This window comes from Perca fluviatilis, chromosome 9, assembly GCF_010015445.1.
Source record: "Perca fluviatilis chromosome 9, GENO_Pfluv_1.0, whole genome shotgun sequence".
In the NCBI taxonomy this organism is placed as follows: Eukaryota; Metazoa; Chordata; class Actinopteri; order Perciformes; family Percidae; genus Perca; species Perca fluviatilis.
The window spans coordinates 21062604-21085033 of record NC_053120.1 but is presented as its reverse complement, the minus strand read 5'-3'; the positions used below and the strand labels follow the sequence as shown (position 1 = coordinate 21085033).

The 22430-nt window shown below is 39.7% G+C and overlaps 2 protein-coding genes across 2 annotated transcripts in view; both read right to left on the bottom strand.

Annotated features, from left to right (window-relative positions):
• Positions 1-5400, bottom strand: part of p3h2 (prolyl 3-hydroxylase 2) — a 66777-nt gene extending 61377 nt beyond the window's left edge. Inside the window, exon 1 of the mRNA XM_039811301.1 lies at positions 4727-5400. Coding sequence (XP_039667235.1) covers positions 4727-5143 — 417 coding nt within the window. The 5' untranslated portion in view covers positions 5144-5400. The remainder of the gene's footprint in view (positions 1-4726) is intronic.
• A 4195-nt stretch (positions 5401-9595) lies between these two features.
• On the bottom strand, positions 9596-11916 carry LOC120564993 (claudin-19-like). Its single transcript, XM_039810280.1, has 4 exons — positions 11567-11916; positions 10950-11114; positions 10123-10201; positions 9596-9975 (listed from the first exon to the last, which is right to left on the bottom strand). Exons 1-4 carry the CDS (start codon positions 11766-11768, stop codon positions 9813-9815), a joined length of 609 nt encoding a protein of 202 aa, XP_039666214.1. The 5' UTR covers positions 11769-11916; the 3' UTR covers positions 9596-9812.
• Positions 11917-22430: the final 10514 nt, after the last annotated feature.

Genomic DNA, 22430 nt, shown 5'->3' with positions numbered 1-22430 from the left:
CAAAAGCTTTGCAATCATTACCACACAAACACACCACCAAACCTGTAATCAAAACCAAGCCAGCAGATTTCATCCCACCCTGTGGCCATCAAAAGGCAATCTAAAGGGGGGCTGTACTTGAGCCACAAGCTGCCTGCTGTATTGTAATCAAATCATCACATTCACAGTGGAATTATAAATGGGTTGAACTTTAAAGAGAAAATTCCAGAAGAGGCTCACAACATCAGCAGGCTTCAGAGACTGTCCTGACCTACTGTCACCTTTTAACATCGTGCTGGGAGACAGGGAAGTTCTCAAAACAAAATGAAGATGGGATAGTTGTGTCCCAAGTTCACAAGACTTCTCTATGAGGTCAGTGCAATTAAAAGAAATGCCTTGTGTGTGTCAAATCCTTTGCAACTTTCAGCTTGGGGCTTGTAAATCCTTGTAAATCCTTGTAAATCCTCAACATTGACGCTACATTTACATCGGTGGCTCCAAATGTCTTGTCTGGACAAGTGGGTTTAAACAGGATGAGCACGTTAACAGGATCATTATGGAATGCCATATCAAAATCTCCCCAAACTCGTCTGGAACATAGAGAATCCTTAAAGGTGCCCTGCCACACAAAACCATTTTTACTTGTATTTTTTGAAATATGTTAGGTCCATATGTGTTTGTGTTATGTGGTGAATGTGAAAATGAACTGCTACCTCCTATGTCAGCTCTAGCCACTGAAAAGAAATAAGCGGAGAAATCAGGCCAATTACAAAAGCTGGTCAGTCTGACATCATATTGCCTGAGCTCATTACTATTCATGAGCTCGCCCAGTTGCGCTGGGTAAAGGATGCTGATAGCCAGGCTCTCATTGGCTAGCTGTTAACCAATCAGAGTCAAGCAGCTTAGCTCATTGAATATTAATGAGAACTGGCAGAAATCGAGCTGAGTCTTCCTGTAGGCTTTCTATACCACGCTAGAATGGCTTGAAACAAGGTAACCAAGGCATTTTTTTCCATAAGAAATGTTACAGAGTCCATTGTATAACTTCAGACATTACCACAAAGTAATGAAATACATGTGGCAGGGCACCTTTAATACAAATTATATATTTGATGCCAGTCTAATGTGAGCTGTCAAACAAACCCAATTATGGTCTGGTTATGTGAGATGTAATGTGAGGTGAGCACAAATGCACACACTACATGACGCTACGACAAGAGTGTGTGTCTAGCTGTCCTTGGGCACTGCATTCAGGCTCCTAAATATTTTGATGGAAGTTTGTAATGACTGACCAACTAGTAGGTTGTGGAACTTAAGAGCTTATACCTATGGCTCATCATTTTTAACTTATTTTCAAAGAAAAATACCCAGATTATTAGAAGGTAATGACAGTTTAAAGAGATTTTCACTAGGATTTAAAGCCCATATGCACCTAAAAAGTCCTGCAATAGTAAAAGGCTTTCAGTATGAGAAAATGAAAAGTAAAAATTGTGAAAATGCAAATTAGCTACTATTTATGCGCAAGTCTATCTAAATAGAAAAACAAATGTTACAGTGTTTGCAACTCATGTAGTATTTTTACAACCAAATTTGTCTCTGGATATTTGTATTATGGTTTTTATATGATTTTCACAAAATGTTTCCATAATCTAAATAAACATTGATAAATTCACAGAGCCCTTCTTTCACAATCACTTGGAAACATCTTGGATCGGCAGCGCTGTAAAATGTATCAGATTAAGGATATAGAGGCTGGAGATAGGATCTTTTCTTGTCCCTCGGGCAGTTCAGGGCCTTTGATCCCTCTGCAGTTGGGCAACTGTAGCAAGAGCTGTAGCCAGAGCCAGAGATCACTGGAGGCCATCAGGGTCCAGCCCAATGGCAGCTACAGAAGTCTCCCTTTAATACCTGAAATACCTCTCTTTTTTTAGAAAAGCAAACAGACCACAACAGGAAAATAAAATATTTGCCAGGCTAAATGATGGGCGAGCTGGGGACATACGCAGCAGCCTGAGTGAGAACAGTTGGTGACTGTGGAGCCTCTAACAGGCCCAATGGAAGCATTGTGCCAGAGGATGTCAGGAGGAGGGAGTGTGACGCTGGAATGTGCAGGAATGTTATTTATTTTCACAAACACCACCAAATACCCCCATACTAACACACACGTGAGGGTGCACACACACACACACACACACACACACACACACACACACACACACACACACACACACACACACACACGATTCAGATGCTAATGTGCATATGTACACATTGACTGGTCTGATGTGCTCTGATCAGCCTGGCCAATGGGAACGCTCCAGCTGGGCCTCTCCTTACCTGTGGTAAGATTAACATCGGAGCTCACTGCCTTGATGTGCTCCTGTGTACTCAGTTCAGAAAGACGTCAACACGCTAGGAGACACAGAGGAGGCCGAAATAAAGATCTGCTAAAACATTCATGAGAGCTTCAGTTTCTGCTTTGTTGTGAGAGAGAAAAAAACTAAATGTGCCACTTCTCTAAACAGATGTTAGAGAAATCATAATTCTAATCACAAAAGATTAGTAATATTTTTACAGCTGGTCGAGGATCTGTGTGTAAGACTGAGTCTATGCTCATGTCTAGACCAAAGCATGCAATTTTATGAGAGGATCACATCAGCTCTTTCTCTGCTGATTCAGAAAAAAACGGAGAAACCATTTGCCCAGCAGACAGTAAGACTGTGGATTAACTTCCCACCACTTCTGAAAGGTGGAAGCTGTGTGTCATCACCCTGGCATGTGGAGCTGGTCTGCAGTCAGCAAAAGTGGAAGTCGACTGGGTCTTAGGTTCATGTGAGGAGATGGTGCCAGCTTCCTAGCTGAGCTCCAACTGGGTTAAAATGCCTCTCTCTTACTCACATGAAGGTCAAATGTTGAATAATACTCAACCATAGCCTAAGTTAATTATTTTTACATACTAACATGTAGTCACGGCTGTATGATAGTCACACTGAAACTGCAAGTGTCCTGAAGTTGACCCAGACCATGCTGTTTGAGGGACGGATGCAGAAAGACAATTTCCCTGCAGGAATCATTGTATCATTGTTGCAATCACACATCTTATTGTATGCCTTCCTGTTGAATGCAGTATTTGTAAAGCTCAAGTTCCACTCTTTTCATCTGTCAGAAGTCCACAATAATAGTCAGCATAAAGGGAGGTTGGGAGACATTCAGGATGTTCCTGTTACCGTTTTTTTCTTCCACACAAAACATGCTAGCACACACCTGCAGTCAACCTAATGAATAGATCACTTTATAACAAGGGGGGGGGGGTTTCCAACTCTTTCTAAATAAGGCGCTTTGAATACAAAATTGCCATCACATGGGAGATGTTCATACATTTGTGATGCTACCAATACGAAACTGACGGCAAATATTCGACAGACACATCAAACTCACTCGCTCATCAGGGACAAATATAGTACATCAGAATCTGAATCAGCAATTACACTTTGTTCCCAGCTCTCCTGTTTTATCCGTCTCTTGGATTTTTCCCACGCAGAGCGCTCAACATCGTCCCAGGCAAGAGATAAACCTCATGGGAAATGCTGCTCTGGAAATTTGTATGAATGTAGAACGAATAACAAAGATTTTTATAGTTTAGAGATTGAGGAATATAGTGGCAGTTTAAGAGTTGCAATAATACAAAAGCACATGTTATCTATTATCTGACTGCACTTTTAAGTAGATCTTAAGTTATACACTAGTGTGTTGCTACCATTGTGGATGTGGGATGAAGCAGAAAAGAGAAAGAAAAAGTTGGAGAAACAAAAAAAATCTACAAACATTTACTCAAAAATAACTGACTGCACACAGAGGAGCCATAAAATCGAAAGCATGGTTGTAAACAAAGGACTGAAGCAAGTGCACAGACATCTGTCGAGTCAGCCAGCTGTAATCAGGCCGCTGGGCCTTGATCTACCTGTAACTTAATCTAATATCAACAGGATAGTCGTTTTTGACATCATGAGTGTGATACATGCACACATGTATTGCATTACATCACACTGTTGCATATTGCTGCTGTCAAGACTGAAAATGTCACTTTTTACATAAAAATTTACTTTTAAAGAACTAAGACAAAGCTTGTTTATTATTTAGGTTTCTGCACAGAGTGCGACTGATAGCTATTATCAGCAGGCCACCATTATTGGCTTACCACACTGATATCAGTAACGGCATATATGGCAGAGATGTGGTACATTCATTTTTGTCTTGCATTTTAATGTTAACAGTACACATTTTTTGCTCAATTCTTTATATATGTGTTTTGCTATATGTATGTTTAATGTATTCTTTATAGAAAATGTAATTCTAGCTAGATTGATAGGTCAACATGTTCAACTTTTATCAGGACCTGAAAAAAAAAATTGTTTTGTAACAAATGTCCCATGTAGGACAAAGATGTATTGCACATGAGTGAGGTAGGCTACTGGCACATGAGTATTATGGCAAATTTTGGATGTACAAATACTGACGTGGATTGGCAACACATGTTTCCTACACTTGTTTTCTACATGTGTGCTGTGCAGCTGACCTCTTATCTGATCCCTCTGTATCAGTTGCCCGGGTAGCAGCAACAGTTGATGATGCTGTAGCTGTAGCAGGTAACGTGAAGCAGATCAGCGAGATAAATAATTCCCCGCTGAGTAGAGCACAGTAGTGCTCATTCAGAGCTAGTTTACTCTGCTACTCCCCCCTCACTTACCTTCTGATAAGCCAGTTGAAGATAGTTGTAGGGGATCCTCCTGTGGAAGTCCTGCACTACATCCTCGCTGATTTTATGCACAGACTGAGTGCCAAGTTTCTCCTCGATGCATGTGTTCATACACGCCGCTCTCCGGAGCAGCACGTCGGTGAAGCGCAGGTCCGAGAAGGTTTCATCAAAAGGATGCTGGTCCTGGCACCTCAACCGGCACCGGACTTTAGTGTGCCGGACTTCTGTGAAGCTGCTGAGCGCTCCTTCCATATAGCGCACCACATTTGTATAGTCCCCGTTGGAGAATGCCTGCACCGCTTTGTCATATAAAAGGTCGCAAGGCTCCAGGAAAGCTGTTGAGGATGACAACACGACGGTGAGCAGGACTACTGAGAAGATAGCAGCCGGTGAAAAGTTTCCATCCATCCTCTGCTTCTGTTCAGACAGTGAGGAGCGACCGGTGGAGAGCAGACCGAGCGGCTGTCAGTCACAACAACAACAACCAGCTTCGACTCGTTTTAGAGTCCATTTAAAAGCTCCTCACAGAGATACTCAGGACGGCACCGGACCAGGGCGGAAATAATGTTGCTTTAGTCAGTCGGGGACACACATTTTGTTATGACCCCTCTCTGGCTCTGCTAACTCCTCCCCTCCAAGACATGAATGGCCAAAGTAGCTACAATCACAGCTTTCCTTCCAGGCTGCTGGAGGGTCCTTCCTTCAGGGAGTCCCGTGGGTCGCCACAAACACCAACTTCACGTCATTTCACCACACGGTTCTTTATTCGTCTCTTAAACAATATAAGAAAAATATTAAATCTCCAAAGGTTCCACTGCGGTTTTGAGGAAACATTGAAGATAAAAGCGTGGCTAAAAGTGACTAGAAAGATGCCTGAAAAAGAAAAGTTCCTCTGTTAAACCAACGGCATAAAAAGAGAGTTTTCCTCATAGACAAAAATGTGCCTATCTAAAACTATTTAGATTAGATTAATACAACGTTTTACTGAGATCGGCCATTAATTCAAGAAGCTCTATGCTTTTTAAGTAGCCTAGCTGTGTTTTCCAAGAAAATGGCGCAAGGATATTAAATCAACAACTTTGTCATTTTAATCTTATGTTCTTTTTTGGGGGATGAATTTGTAACATCTGTCCAGAGACTAGGCTACAGATGAAAACAGCGTTTGTTTATTAATGTGCCCTATCCCTGGTAAATAAAGCAATACAAAAATAGGCTATGTAGATACTTTCAGTGTTTGTTTTTCACATAATCTAGTATGGTGAGATATATGTACAAATACTTGCTGTCTTGTTTTCTGGCAGTTTCTTTCGTTTAGGGGGTTCAGTGTGAGAATCAGACACAATCCACTTAAAGGTGACTGTCTCCCTCTGGAGGCTATTTCAGTTATAAGCAGTTTAATCACTGTTTTTTAAAACCAACCTCTCAGCTTCCTTACACAGACAAATGTAAGACAAACACAAAGACACACACAGGGGCGTCGAACTGGGGGGAAAAGGAGACTGAGTACCCAGGGCCCTAATGTGAGTCCCAAAAATATACGAGACCAGTGAAGTGAATTAGAAGCACTTTTCCGGTGATAGCTGAGTGTTACTGCACAGCCTCCAACTGAGCTTGAAGACGTAGATGTGACATGAGCAACCTGTCTGAAATTTGTAAGTCTTCTGGTAACTGTGCCAAAAGAAATCTCAGTCATTCACAATTTTGCAGAGACGGAGAGCGTAGGTATATGTAAAGAGATAACATAGGCACAGGCTAATTATTGCTAACTAAAATGCAAGTTAACATTAGTAATTAAACTTAAACAGCTAATGTAAGTCAAAACTGCCTGCGAGCTTCTCCTTTCCTGTACGGTAATTCCTCTACTATGCGACAGTAAGTTGCGTGGTTATGACACAATTTTTTACAAAAACGTCTGCTACGGAGCCATAACGTGAGATACAAGGTAATGGAGCCTTTTATACATTGTCGTGTTTCTTTAGAAATAAACATTGGACAAATAGAGTCTGTAAACGCTTCAGATATAAAGTTATTGGCTGTCAAAGTGGCGCCAAAATGAATGGCAGTCAATGGAATGCTAACAGCGGGTGATGGCTTGATAGCAACAAAATGGCTCCAAAGCTACGCTTTGTGGACGCTCGCTTAACCCCTTGGCTAGAATGAGAATAGAGGGGCCCTTAGAAAATAGCTTTCTACAGGGCCCAGAATTTTGTGCTGGACACACACACACACACACACACACACACACACACACACACACACACACACACACACACACACACACACACACAAAAACACGTGAATCTTAAATAAATAAATAATACATCAACATGTTGAGCAACTGCTAACCCAATACTCCTTGAAACTACAGAGGTGATGGTATGTAGCCGAGCCGGTAAAATCACTTCTGTGAATCCACTAACATAGACAGTAGATACTGTAAGCTGCAAGTGTAGACAAATGTTATACTTATATTATTATAATGTTATAATAGACCACTAGAGGGCGGTACATGTCATTCTCAGCAACATAAACTTGCATTAAAATACACTTTACTGGCATCCTGAATAGTCACTCAACCTTTTACCAAAATCCCCCTCTAAGATCTAAATTCCAGTTTGTGCTGTGTGCACCGTTTCTAAATAAACTAAGTGAGTAAGTGAGTGTGTGGGAGGATCACAAAATACTCCCTGTTCAAAAAAGGTTTTGATACTGCTGAGGTTTTAACTTCTTTACAGTAAGGACATTTGTGTTTCTATTTGCAAAGATAACAGCGGTGTTTGAATGTGAAAAAGGTACAGGGTATAATGGATAAGAAAGAAAACACATTAAAGCAAAAGATGCCTCAGTATGAATGGCTCTACGTGTTTGTACAAAGTCCATACACCTACAATAAATGCACAAAATAACAGGAAACAGGAGAGTTGAATCAACAACTCACACTTGTAGCATTTTATTGTAGGACTGTTGTACTGGATTGTATTGCAGTTGTTACTGCAGCATAAACTGCTTCTATAATAAAATTACTACAAGAAACATAGATGCACCCACATGTGTTTTTGTTCAGTCTGCTGTCTTTTAGTCCTGAAGATTTCATTATGCCCAGACTTTATTAATTTGATATATGATGGGCCAAAATTATCTGTAAGTAAATAATATTACGGAAAGATGTAGATCGCTCACTTCATTGTTTACCTTTGTGTTTGTTGTAGTCAGTAATCAGTTTTAAAAATATCCTTGTTTTTACTTCCACTCTGAGAGTTCAGGAAGTGTCTCTGCAGCAGGGTGCCAGTCCCATGAGAGATTCCTACATTAATTGACATCCGCCGAAGACACAACACATTCTCCTGCTATTTGTGTTTCCACTAAAGAATGAGGCTGTTTCTTGGTTCAGTTTGACCCTGTCCAGGAAGGCTTACCTGTGCACCAAAGTCTTCTGCAATTAATATCATCAAAGGATCAAATCATTTTGCCATGCAAGGAGTTAATCCCCTCAGACTTGATTTATTTATTTTAAGGCCATCTTTTCTCTTGTGTAGTTGTTTCTTGTCTTTTGTATTCTTTTGTAACAAAATGTCAAAAGTACATTTACCGGGTTTGAGATAACACTCCTTTTTCCTAGGGAAGATTTCATAACACTGAATCTCAGCTCGGTTTCTATAGAAATCCTTACTCCCCTTCCAATCAATTCTGAGCTCACAATGGGAGTAGCTGTGATACCAGATGCCAGTGAATACAGTATGTAGAGGGTAAAGCGAGAGGAAGGAAAGGGATTGAGTGTCAGGAAAACTCTCATTACTGGAGCACCATTAGCCATTCTACATAATGAGTGTTTACTTTTAGTACTTTAAGTACATGTTGATGCGAACACTTCTGTAAATGTCTACAGTGTGGTATAATACTTTAAGGTTCTGAGCACTTCTTTCACCACTGACCATAACACTGCTCATGTTAGGCAAGGGAATCATTCACTGATTTGGACTGCACCCTAGGAGTCAGAATTTGAGTATAAAGAGTAATTTAAGAAAGAAATTAATTCAAGAAGAAACATTAATTTAGTGTCATGAGTGACAGAGAAAACAGAGAAAATGTCACATCATTTGCCTAAAACCTTCACTTGTCCTGATAAGAACAAACCTTCCATTGAGTCCAAAGATTCTGCCTGCATCAAAAGTCAATGTTTGAGTGTTTAAAACATAACGCTTCAAAGAGGGACTGACTAAAATGATATGACTTTTTTTTTTCAAAACAAACACACATGCTACGAATATATAATCTCATTATGATTATATAAATTAGAATGACAAGTATTTACCATGTCAGCAGTGATTTATTGAGTTCTACACAACAAAAAAGAAGTGTAACACTGTATGTGATATAATAGAAAGTAAGGTAAACCTGAGTAAAGAAAACCAAAACATTTGATTTATTTCAAAATGTTTTTCAAACTGCCACATAATGTGTTGGATAACAAAAAAATAGATGAAAATAGAAAAAAGAACATAAAACTTTAGTCATATAATTAACATACACAACATTATATAAACACCAGCGTGAATTTGAAAAGCAATGAAATGTACAGAAATCTTGCCAACAGAGTGTCAAAACTTTATGTCTGAATAAACTATTAAATCAAGTGTTCTTCATTGCTAGTTATACTTACACAAACAGGCTGACAAAGTTCAGAACATTTACAGTAGACCTGAAAGAATTGATATAATAATATGTAGTTAGAATTTTTGAAATTATTAACAAATGTAATCCTTCCTTTTATTTCTCTGAATGAAAAAAAACAAATAGCTGAGAGCAGCAGAAACTACAGCAATGACTGACGCCATAACAAACAAACACAGGTGTTGTGTTAAAATAGAAAAGCTCAAGCTATAAACTGGGATTTAAAGTCAGTACAAACAGACTGATCGTGTGTGTAATTCTGATCCTGGTAACTGTGTTCATGTTCGATAGGTAGTATTTATAATCCTGCATTGGCATTTTCCACATCGTAAAAACACAACCTGCTCCAGTTTGTAAATTCACCGCTGAAATGACTGTATCAGGGCCTCTCCCCTGCCCTCCTCCACTAGACGTAGTTTGACTTAGGGTGGGTGGTGGGGAGGAGGTGGTTGGAGCTGATGGACCCAGTCTGGGACCCTGAGCATCTCCGACAGCTTAGGAAAGCCCCTCCAGCCATAGTGAAGAAGCCGCCAGCCCAGCTGACAAAGACGGCATTACCAAACTCAGCACTGCAGAGAAAACACACACACACACACACACACACACACACACATACGTTAAGATGTATGTACAGAATCAACTGTGTGTGACAATTTTTTTGTGTGTGTGTGTGTGTGTGTGTGTGTGTGTGTGTGTGTGTGTGTGTGTGCGTGTACCTGGTCAGGCTATGGTATTCATAGGATTTCTGGACAATCATTTTGACATACCAGGAAGTCATGGTAATGGTCAATAAACCTGAAACAAGAAAACACATCATATTTTTCATCAGTGTTTATTTAAATCCTGCTATCTTTGTTTTAAGACACTGCATTTACTGATTTTGTGTGTGCAGTTTTATTATCGTTTTAGGGATGATAAAATAGTAGAGATGGAGAATAAACAGAAGAACTACAATTTCCGGGGATTACTTCATAGGACTTCATGAGGTTTCAATTATGAAATGATTAAGGCAATATCTTTCGACTAACCTAATATAGGTGGTCAAGTTTTTCTTATGTGCTGATGATATTTCTGCTCACGTTGCTGCACAAACTGGGTGCTTTCTCTGGTGGCTGTTGATGACTTGCGGTAGTTTAGAGTCTTGATATTTTATTCTCATTTAGTTATTGTTTTGGATCAGTCTTAGTTATTTATTTCTATGGTTTTAAACAGCTCTTGGGCTGTTTTGAAAGAGCCAGTTAGGTCGTTTACAGGATGAAATCTTTTACATGATTGTATTAGAAATGTCCTGATTTTTATAATCACTTAATCATTTAATTTTGGTTTTGTGGGATATCTTTCTTGTGTTTTTAGTCACTGTTATTGCTGCCTATCTTGGCCAGTAGAAAACAGACTGATTTTAAATCTCAATGAAGCTTTCCTAGTTAAAGGTCAAATAAAAAAAATATAATGTATGGGAACATTATAAGCACATTATATTTGACACCTTATCCATTCTGAGTGGCTGTGAAAGACTGTCTGGTTCTGCTGCCACTGAACACACCTGCAATCAGGAACATGATTCCTCCAATCATAGCTACTGCGGATTTGAACTCAGCTTTGCCGTCCATGAAGCGGGTGCATTTCATTCCCACGGTTGAGACCATCAGCGCCACAGAGGAGAGGAAGACGCTGACCAGCATCACGGCCCTGGTAGCCTGGACCTCAGCTAGAGGAGCAGAAGGGTTAAATGTTAGTACATACTGTACAGTAAACCTCTCATGGATACAGTCTGTGATTTTTGGAAAGATCTCTATAAGATATTACATAATACTCATATTATTGTATTATGTGTGCAGTCTTTTTCTGGTTAACCCAGTAGGCTTAAACTTTGAACTTTTTCAACAGCTCAAAATAAAGCTGAAATGAAGATTATAATTCTACAAAATTGGCAGTACCTTAATTCTAGAATAGAATAAAAAAAAAAAAACTCCTATATGAATATCATCAGACATGCCATAAAGAGAAATTATGTCATTCCTAAGAGCTTACACGACAAAGACGCACTTCAGGCTAATTATAGTAACTCTTTGTCAGTGGAAGGTATCTCAACAAGCAGCGTCTGGTTTTTAGAGGAGATGCAGATGCGATAAATAAAAATAAATAAATAAATAAACTTACGTGGCAGCTTCAGGAGGTACTGGTGAAATTCACAGGTTGTTCTCTCATTGCCACTGCAGCTCATCCACAAGCCCTCATAGATGCGGTAAGTTTTGCCCTGGTACTGCTTCTTCCATTCAACCATCAAAGTAGCGGCAACAGTGGCCGCGAGACCGATAAGTGCGAGGAAGTAACCGAGGAGCTGAAGTCCCGAGCTGGCCATGTTATCCAGACAACAGCAGAGCGGCAAGAGAGCAATGAATTAAAAAAACTCTGATAACTTGTTTGGAAACTTAGCAGAGAGTGAGCAGAAGTCGCTGAAGCCAGTAGTCAACTGCTCTCACAGACCGTTAGACAGTATGCTACATGCCTCCCTGCAGCCTCTATTTAAAGTCCAAGGCGCGTGACGCATGAGATCTCTCCTCCATCTGCAGTGGATGATGGGAAGATTTTCTGATCGAAGTCTTACCAGTTAATACATTGCGGTAAATACAGACTATTCTGAAGAAATAAAATCTGATTCAACACCAGTAAGTTTAGGCTGTGAAATGATTGCCTTTCCCCCTTAAAGTGTCGTGTATTTTAGTTAACTTGACACAATAAGATAGAGAACCCCAGGTCACACACATCTCAAGGATAACACAATCAAATCCAAGACGTATTTCCATTGTGGTCCTTGATGTAAAGACAGCATTGGTGCAGGAGTCCAAGTGCCATAATCATAATACCATCGTATTCAGAGAAAAAATACAAAACGTATAATCAACAATAAAATCTACATTAAAATCATTCCAAATCAGAACATCAAGAAAAAAATATATAAATATAATATATAGCCTACACGAATTACATACAAATTAACTAAAAAGATGAGCTGACACTTTCAACTTACCATTATGTCGAGGAATTATGTTGTATCCTCAAAATGATAGAGGACAAACTTTAGCCAATGAAAAGGGCTAAAATTAAATTGTAAACACATTTTAATAAAAAAGTAAAACTGACTAAAAATCACACACAAAATCTTTTCCTGAAGTGACCTTCCAAACAAAGAAAGAGGCAGTTGTTCCAGTCTTTATCAAAAATCACTTTCAACTTACCTTGTCAGTCAGAGACAGTTACTGCAGCCTGTAAGCAACACTTGCATTCTGATGTTTATACTCACAATCATATTACAACTGAAGAAACAATGTCTGAATCTCACACGGTCACAAACGTTCTTATAGTTGAATCAACATTTCTCAACATAGCCTCAGTTAAGTAGGTAACATTAATACCACAAAGTGTGTCCACTGGCTCCCTTTTGTCTATGGTGGGCATTCAGTGGTTACGTGGAGTAAGGCCAATGTGCAAATTTGAGTGGCAAATGAAGGAAAAGTTTTTAACAAGTCATCATTGCTCACATGGGTCTCACTTGCAGCTTGGCTGGCCCCATTAGTTTTGACTACCAAGAAGGACTCATACACCTGGCATGTAGAGCTGATGAACACATTGTATACATTGTGTTAAAGTTACTATAGGTAACTTTTAAAGGTCCCATGACATGGCGCTCTTTGGATGCTTTTATATAGACCTTAGTGGTCCCCTAATACTGTATCCGAAGCCACTAGAGCCAGTCCCACAATGAGCTTTCCTTAGGATGTGCCATTTCTGTGTCTGTAGCTATTGAGGAGGAGAGAGGGGGGGAAAGGGGAGGGTGGGGGTATGGCCTTGATCAACTGCCACTTTGCTCGTTTGAAAGCCATGATGTCTCTCTCTTTCTCACGGGTGGGCCAAATTCTCTGGGCGGGCAAAGCAGAGAAAGGGGAGGTAACCTTGCTCCTTATGACCTCATAAGGAGCAAGATTCCAGATCGGCCCATCTGAGCTTTCATTTTCTAAAACGCAGAGCAGGATACCCAGGGCTCGGTTTACACCTATCGCCATTTCTAGCCACTGGGGGACCAGGCTGGGGGAATGCATATTAATGTTAAAAAAACCTCATAAAGGGAATTTTTCATGCCATGGGACCTTTAAATGTTTCTGAAACTGTGTAATTTTTCATCTGATGATCATAAATGACCTGTAACAGCAATCGAGACTCACAGTGAAAAGAACACTGTTTTTATATAGTTTTTATTAATGCCTCTGCCCAGGTCCGATTTTTCAAGTCACAAACTGATTTACGGCAGGTAGATGGCGCTAGAGAGCAAACATTCTGCCGGGTCACAGATTTCGGAGTAACACCAGAAAAGCCTGTGTTATTGTATCCAGCCAGGTAAAAGGTGTCAGGAGATTTCCTTATACGCTTATCTGCGGTACTTATGGCTGAAACTGGGGCAGGGACATCACAAAAAAGCAGGAAATTAAACTTAGAACAACTAAAAGCTAAAAGGGAGCGTGAAAGACAACTTTACAATACACAATGTGGTTGTACACCAGTAGGCCTAGTCTAGACTAAGTTACGTCCCCCTTCCATTTAGAGCTTTTATTCCTTTTAGTCCATGTTTGTGTTGGCCTACTGTTATCTTTTCCATTGTCCACCTGTACTTGTGTAAAGCGTCTTTGGGGTTCATGAAATGCGCTATTAAATCTTAGTTATTATTACGTTGGTTGCTACAACAAACTCTTAAAGCTTTGGCTCGTGACACATGTGACAGTGATACCCGTTTTAGCTTACGATACATCCAGAGTAGGCTATATAGCTAAACCGGGTATCGTAAGCTAAACCGGGTATCACAATGTTACCGTATGCAACAATTGAAAAGCAACGATGCATCTTGAACGTATGCTCTTATTGTAAATGAATGATTTTCTGTCTGAACAAAATAATCATCACGATTATAGGCCTATGACCTCCCGGTAACGCTAACTCAGTAATCTACAGTGGGCAATACAGCATCGAAATAAAAGAGCTTCACGACAGCAGGTGTGGTAAAAACACTACCGCTTTTGTCCAAAGCAGCCGCTAGACAAACTGAAAGTTACACATAGCCACTTTTAGTCAAATCACTCACTTTAGGACAGAGCCTTATGCAACAAGTGTCTGTCATTACACATTGAGTTTAATGTAAATGTCAGTAGTATCATAGTCATAACAACAACAGCAACAACACAAGAAACAAACTGACAAAAACTTCAGTAAAAGAGGTCTTTCACCTCAATTTCTCAATTGTCATTCCTTTGCTCAGCAAACTACAGCAGCAAGCTTGTGTTTACATATACAAATGGTCTTCACTTTACCCAGACAATTACCAAATTATTTTACCATATTTGGTGAAGGGGATGCCAGTTTGTAAACACTCGCACTCACAAACGCATTTGCCTGTTAGATGGGATCAGTGTCCACCCTTTCCTGGAACACGCCTCCATCAAAACATTGTGTGTCAATTAGTCACAGCACCGGTCTGAATTTGCCTAAAGCAATTCATTATGTATCGTTCCCTCACAGGCACTAAGTTTATTTATTTCATTTTTTCACAGCTATTGTTTAATATCACTGATATGGTAAAACTTTATTTCCAAGGAATTCCTGCTGTATGTTTGCAGGCTGCATATCACAACCAGATGGTTAATGATAATATCAGGACATTTCCCTGTGATTCTCTTGTGTAGCAAAAAAAACATCAATCAACTGTTAAAATGGCTAAAATGTACCATAACAAGTTATTAAACCAGATGACCTCTGTCTGAATAAAAACAGACTTCCTTTTATAACTTGTTCAGTACCAGAGATCTATATAGAAAAGATTATGTCATCTCTCATCCCGACAATCTCTCCTCCCACAACATGGGGTTTGTATATCAGCTGTTGGCTACCTTCCCGTATACCTTCAATCGATTCCCATCAAGGGAGGATTTCATGAGAATAATGATGGTAAAAGCATTAGGGATTTGTACTGTATATGTGCTGATTAACATGTGCAACAGGTGCTGGTGTGTGTTCATGAAAGTAAAATGTATCACCATTTTACAGGAAGGGGCTGAAAATGTGTAAAGTGTTTTGCTGCTTATGTGATGTCAGGCACATCAGAAAAACAAGTTTCTGAGTTGGAAAATGCATGTGAAAACCGGTTAAAGTCAGAACAACAACTTGGAAACTCGGGAAAGATCTTGGTGCCCGACTTGCTGAGTTGACGTCATATGTGTCATTGACATAAAACTAGATAGTTTTTTTTTAACGGTGAGAAACTTTTTATTAATTCCCATATTATATATATATTATATTATATATAAACGTTTTGCTCAAATATAATTTTTTAATATCCTACACATCTTCTTTGTAGTTTCCATGTTTGTTGTTGTGGTTAAACACGCACGTAAACACGCATGTAAACACACCGAAGTCGGACGAAGGACTTCCGATTTCAGAAACTTGGACCATCAGAGGAGCACATGCACGTGTCAATAGACTAGCAACTAATATTAAAACAGCACGTTTAATCAAGTTCATAATATTCTTTTCATTTGTGATACTTTCTGGCATGAGGAAAAGTGTAACTAATTCGACAGCAAGTCTATGCATTTAGGTTATTTTTTCAAAATGGAATAATAATTTACAATGCAGTTGGCCTACTACTTGTTTATGGTATCAATATCTTTCTGAGTTTGAATCCCTGACATTGAACCTGTTGTAAACAGCTTCATAATTCCTTCCACTAAAAACTTAAAAGGCCAATTCCTGTGTTCAAGCTTTAAGGGTGCTTAGCTCGCTGCATTTTACCTTTACTTTGTGATAGTACATATACATACAGGACATGCAAAGAGAGAGAGGGGGAATATGCAACTAAGGTGCCCTGTTGGAATTTAACCAGAGTCATTGTGGTTATATGATGTGTCTTAGTCATTCAGCCACCGGACACCTCATGTTCTTCTCTGTCACAAAGTACACAGAAGAGGCTAAAAACAAAAAAATTAAATACCAAGCCCCAATGTTTTAATGATTCTCATTTCATGATTTCATTGCCATTTTTTTCATTTGCTATCTGTAGGGTCGAGGGTGGCTGGAGCCTATCCCAGTTCACATTGGGCAAAAGGTACCTAACAAACACTCACACCTACGGGCATATCTTTGGAATGAGGCAGGAAACTAATTTAGGCACAGAAAGAACACACAAAATTCATAAAAAAAAGGGCCAGAAAGTCCCCGGCAAAGCTTCAGTCAGGTTAACTTAAGTCCTTAGTTCATATCCCTGGATTTGAACTAAGGACCTTCTTGTGGTCACCAATACACCACTGCCTGCATGTGTGTATCCTGTACCCTGCTGAATATAGTTTCTAGTCACTTTTACATAATCTTTTACAATTTTACAAATTTTACATAATTACGGACACAGCTGGAAATCATATTGAATCATCGTGTCGTAGGCATTTGTTACAATATTTGCAACCAAAATTAAATTAGGCCTTCACATTCCCTTTTAGCTGCCAAAAACAGTTGTTTCCTATGAATCTCCGAACAGAAAATATGTAAATCAAAAGGTGAAGAGGTCACAGAGTGTGTGTGGGTGTACTTTAGTCTGTAACATTAAGTATGATACTTTTTTAAATGAGGGAGGGAGAAAAGTTAGTCGGCATGACTATGATCGTGCCGCCTCATCAGCGGATACACCCTATAGACAGTCATGTAGAGTAAGAGTCACACACAGCAAAGACAGTAGTAAACACATTAAAAAAATCATGGATATCAACATAAATCTAAACTGCCATACAATTGGGACAAAGACAAATTAATTTGTAGGTATGCAAATGTCGGTCGGTCAGCCCACAACTTTGGTCCGGACTGAAATATGAAATTGACCGTTGTGAAGATTTGTACAGACATTAACTGGTCACCAGAAGATGAACTGTAGTAACTTTAGTGATCCCCTGACGTTTCATCTAGCGCCATCATCTGGTCAAAATTTGTAAATATTCTGGTTTGTGATTAAAGGTGCTATAAACCATGTTGGGTGACAGCAATTATTGTTGATGTTCAAAGTATTTTCAAACAAAGTGAGGCTAGTTCGCCCCTCCCTCCTCCTCATCCCGTCCCCTCTCCCTCCCTTCCATGCTTCCGCCCACTAACCCCACCAACCCCACCAACCCCCCACCCCCCACCCCCAAATCCTTCTTGTCGGTTACTGGCTGGAACGCTGGAAGACTGTTTGTTATGTTGTGTGGTGCAACTTGGCACAGTTTGTTTTTGTTGGCGTTTGTGGAGCCTGGGCTTTCTACAGAGACCGCGTTTTTTTTACAGTGTGTTCAGGGGACATGCAGCTTGCGGATAGTGAGGAGATGTTTGCTGTATGTGACAAAAAATGTTGTAGTCTAAAAAATGTGTGACATTGCTTAGAGCACCTTTAAATACCTGCAAAACTATTGGCAATCCCATCAGCCTCATCTGCACTATGTGTTAATCACTAATTTGCAAACGTTAGAATGCTAACACGCTAAACTAAGATGGTGATCATTGTAAGCATTGCTCCTGCTTAGCATCAGCATGTTAGCATAGGCATTATGTAGAGGAATGATGTCTGTATCCTGAAAATGAGGACAAACTTTAGCAAATGAAAAGGGATAAAATGAAATTATAAACACGCACATTTAAATATTACGGGCAGTGGTGGCCTAAAGGTTAAAGAAGTGAGCTTGTGACCGCGTGGTTGCCGGTTCAATCCCCAGACCGACAGGATAAAATCTGGTTGGAGAAAGTGAAAAGAGCAGTGCTTGTCCCTCCCTCATTACCACCACTGAGGTGCCCTTGAGCAAGGCCCTTAACCCCACCTGCTCCAGTGGAGCTGCTCAGTGGCCAGCAGATCAGACTGTGGTTATACTGGGCAGCTTCCAGGTATGAATGTGTGAATGTGACAGGTTGTTGTTGCAAATGAGAATATATTCTCAATTGATTGAAAAACATTTCCTGATCTCCCAAACAAAGAAAGAGGCAGTTGTTCCAGTCTTTATCAAAAATCAGCAGGCTGACATTGTTTCCTGTAACAAATACATGTCTGGGTCTTTATGTGGATATAAAATGGCCAGAAAGTGTAAATGTGGTGCTTATAAAGGTTGTTTTTCTCAGGAAACTAGTCCTTTGAGATCAGTAGTAAACTCTTAATTGTTTTAAACTTAGTGGCCAGTGCCCTGTTTTATGCTGCTCTTGTACTAGGCTACAATGTGTTGGGGTAACAGAATTACTATTAATTAAACGGGAGGATTGCAAAACTGCAGATGCAACACAAATCTTTTAGCCGTTTTTTTTATGCAGCGAGCTGTGAAACCTGTTGTTTACACACAAGTGACCAAACCAGTTTTCCCTTGGACAGGTTTCATTGGAAAAAAGTGCATCTAATTTACAGTAAAATTATAATTATAGTTCCATGTAAAATACATTTTCTTGCCAAAGAGGTCAAGGATGGACTTCCTGTATTTCTCACTGTGTGACCTCTCTAGATTTCTTTAGCATGGCTTCCTGCAGCTGCTGCCTTATGCTTCCCATCGTCCTCACACAAAAGGAGGAAGCCGATATCGGGGAGGAGTTTCAGTGTAATCTCAGTTGTGGCAGTAAATCATTGGAGTTAATGACACCCACATATTTATTTTTCTAAGTTGCTAAGTAGAGAGGACCGAATCGAACGTAGGTTAAAGTCATGTGGCTTTCTATAATGTCTAAAAATACATTTCTCAAAGGGGACAGCAGCCAACTGATGCTAGCTGAAAAAAAGCTCCTCAAACCCTGATCAAGCAAACCCTACATTAGAAAAGCCCACAACTTGCAAAGTGCTGGTGAAGCTCTTATAGGCCAACAGGAAAATATGTGAGGATGTCACCATCTAGTGGCCCTTCTGAGCAGAACAACCACCAGGAGCAGGTGTGGCTGAGGACACAATAAGACACCTGTTACTGACTTCAGTGTCAATGTATTAGTTTATAGTTTTGGTCTTTTATTTACAACTATATTATTATTTACACAAATAATATATGCATGTAGTATATATACCATATTTGCAATAATTATACTGCAATACTTCCAATGTTGTTCAAACAGTCAATTAATCAATGTGTAACCAAGTGACTCAAACAAGTAACGTTTTGACTGTACAGAAACAGCCATTCTTACTCAGTTCTTTTAATTAATGTAGTGACATTATCTCAAGCCTTTCTCACATAAGGAAGGTTTGCCTTGTCAAACAATGTTGTAACTAATAGACCTTTTTCACGGCAGACATGTTGACATGTCATAGTAGGAGTATAGGTGTATTCAAAACCATTAATGATGGCTGCATTCCACTTAGGAGAGGCCCTGGTATTGTGCATGCTGACTCACTGAAATAGCTTACTGGGACACTTGATGGAATTGAGCCATCGTTAAGGTTATCAATTTCAGCTGTGCTTTTCCTACTATGACAAGTCAAAATGTCTGCTGTGAAAAAGGTCCATAACATTAAGGATGGCTACAGTCCAGTAGGTGTTTCAATGCAAAAGCTCTGGTACTATATATAGGCTACAGTACACATGCATTTCCTGCAAAATCACATCGCCTGCTGTGAGAAAGGTTTGTTAGAGTGCGTCTGGTTTTACAAATACAAACAAGGCAAGTGTTGTAGTATGCTTTTGACATTGTGTAAGTAGTTTTGACTTATATTTACTGTGTAGAATAACTGCCTCGTTGCCGGGTTGGCTCAGTGGGTAGAGAAGGCACTCATATACTGAGAGGCTTATGCCTCGACACAGTGGTCCAGGTTTAGAATCTGACCTGTGACAATTTCCTCTTCCCTATCTCTCTTCTCTTTCTCACCTAGCTGTCCTGTCAAAATAAAGGCGGAAAAGCCCCAAAAATAATCTTAAAAAAAAAAAAAGTGTTTTGACTTTATGTATTTTTTATGCTTGTTGGTTGGTGGGGATTCATAAAATGTGTTACCAGAAGAATATTAAAAATACAAACTCACCAGAGGGTAGGCAATCTTCTTTGTGACTTTTAAGGCAGAATAAAATTATGTAGAAATCATGATAAATTCTGACACAAAGAGAGATGTTTTACGTTAAACATTTAAACATGTAAAATCAAAGTTGGTGCAGGTTTTTCCTGACCTTAGGGTCCTCTAAGGTCAGGGAAGCAATGTCTTTGAACACAACAATTTCAGCATTTTAACAGCATGTATTCCCCTGAACAGGAAGGTTAGGGGCTGTGGTCCTCATTATGCTCCGCTACTCTTACAAATAAACAACATGCAACATATTTTCAAACCTTTCAAAAGTTAGTCGTGTCAAACCTGTGAGGTACATAAAAGTTGCCAAAAGCTTAACCAGGCCAATAAGATATAAGATAGAATAATACAACAACAAGACATATTGTATTTCTTATATCCAATCTCTTTAGGGGTTTCTATGGCATTTTGCTTAAAACTGCAATTGTACCAGTTGATCAAGATCCTAAAATAAATTCAATAGTACTGTGTCCTTTTGTGCAAGCTATAACAAATCACCCGAGTATTGCCTTGGCAGGCACACAAGGGTGACTCCCTGCAAAGATGGGCCTTGGTATATCTCTGAACCAGTCCGATGTCATTCCTGCATCAGGCACAGCACAGAGCGCCTCAGGGCCAACGGCCTGCTTAATTTATACACCTCTCTATGAATGTTTGCTTTTGTCAACATGCCGGCATTCAGGAGCACCTACCTTCTGCAGCTTTATTTCAACATTTACAATATGACAACCACTTCTCAAGGGCTGAGAGAGTCATTCTACACTTGATTAGGTTCATACAAGAAGTCTTGAGAAAGTCAAAGTTAAAAAAGTGTATAGATGAGATGCCCATTATGCATATGACCACAAATATAAGTGTCATGCCTCTCGCATTGATATTATGGGCTACCTCATATCAAGTGATTAGAATTTACTAAATGTATTCACAGACTCATGTTAGACCACAAGCTCTATTCTGCAAATGCAAAGTGGATAGATTAAGTAATTTAGGAAAAGACTTGCTGAAGGTGTGGCTACAGAGGCAACTCTAATGATGCAATCCTGTCTGTGTAGGATTAATACTTAGAGGATTAGTGTATAAAGTGCTCAGATTTATTTAAAAAAAAGAAATACTGGAAATGTAGGCTAGTGTTTAAATAGCCTCACTTAAAAAAATCTTTCTTTTTTGTGATTTACATTTTTAACTGCTGTAATGATTCCCTCCCACCCCCCCAAAAAGACAGCGTTCCTCTGTTGAGGGTTGGATCAGTTGAGCGTCTGACAAAATAGTTCTACCTCAACCGGTTTTTCCTGAAGATGCGCCCCAGGCTTCATCAGGCAGAGAGAGAGAGAGAAAGAGAGAGAGAGAGAGAGAGAGAGAGAGAGAGAGAGAGAGAGAGAGAGAGAGAGAGAGAGCACTGGATTAAAATGACTGGTGCTTTTTCCTTACAGTCATATCAGAGTGTGGCGAAAGCGCATGTTTTTTTTCTCTCTGCGAATGATTTACATTTAACCTGAGGTAAATATGTATATAATATATATAATAATATATAATATGTATGACAGAAACCTCCAGTATGTAGAGTAATTGGTAGTATCGCTCTCTCTCTTTCTCTCTCTCTCTCTCTCTCGTAGTGGGTGTGTCTTCGTGTCTCAACACGGCGTGCAGCAGTTGATAGACAGCTGCACTCACCTCTTTACCTGCCAGGTGAGAGACGGAAAAGACGTTGAGTCCTCAGAGTTGATTTCACTCACTCGGTGAATACAGCAGCTCGTTCATCACTCTCTTGCACCGTGAATGATTGGATGACAGGTGAGTTCAATAACCTGTCAGTAGCCTACATATTGTTCTATTTTTGCAACACTGTTAACAAGCAGTCCTGCTCGTTATGGTGCGAACACCTGTTGGGGCTGCGGAATGATAGTGTTGGCGCACAGCGATGAGTCAAATGAACAGACTAAC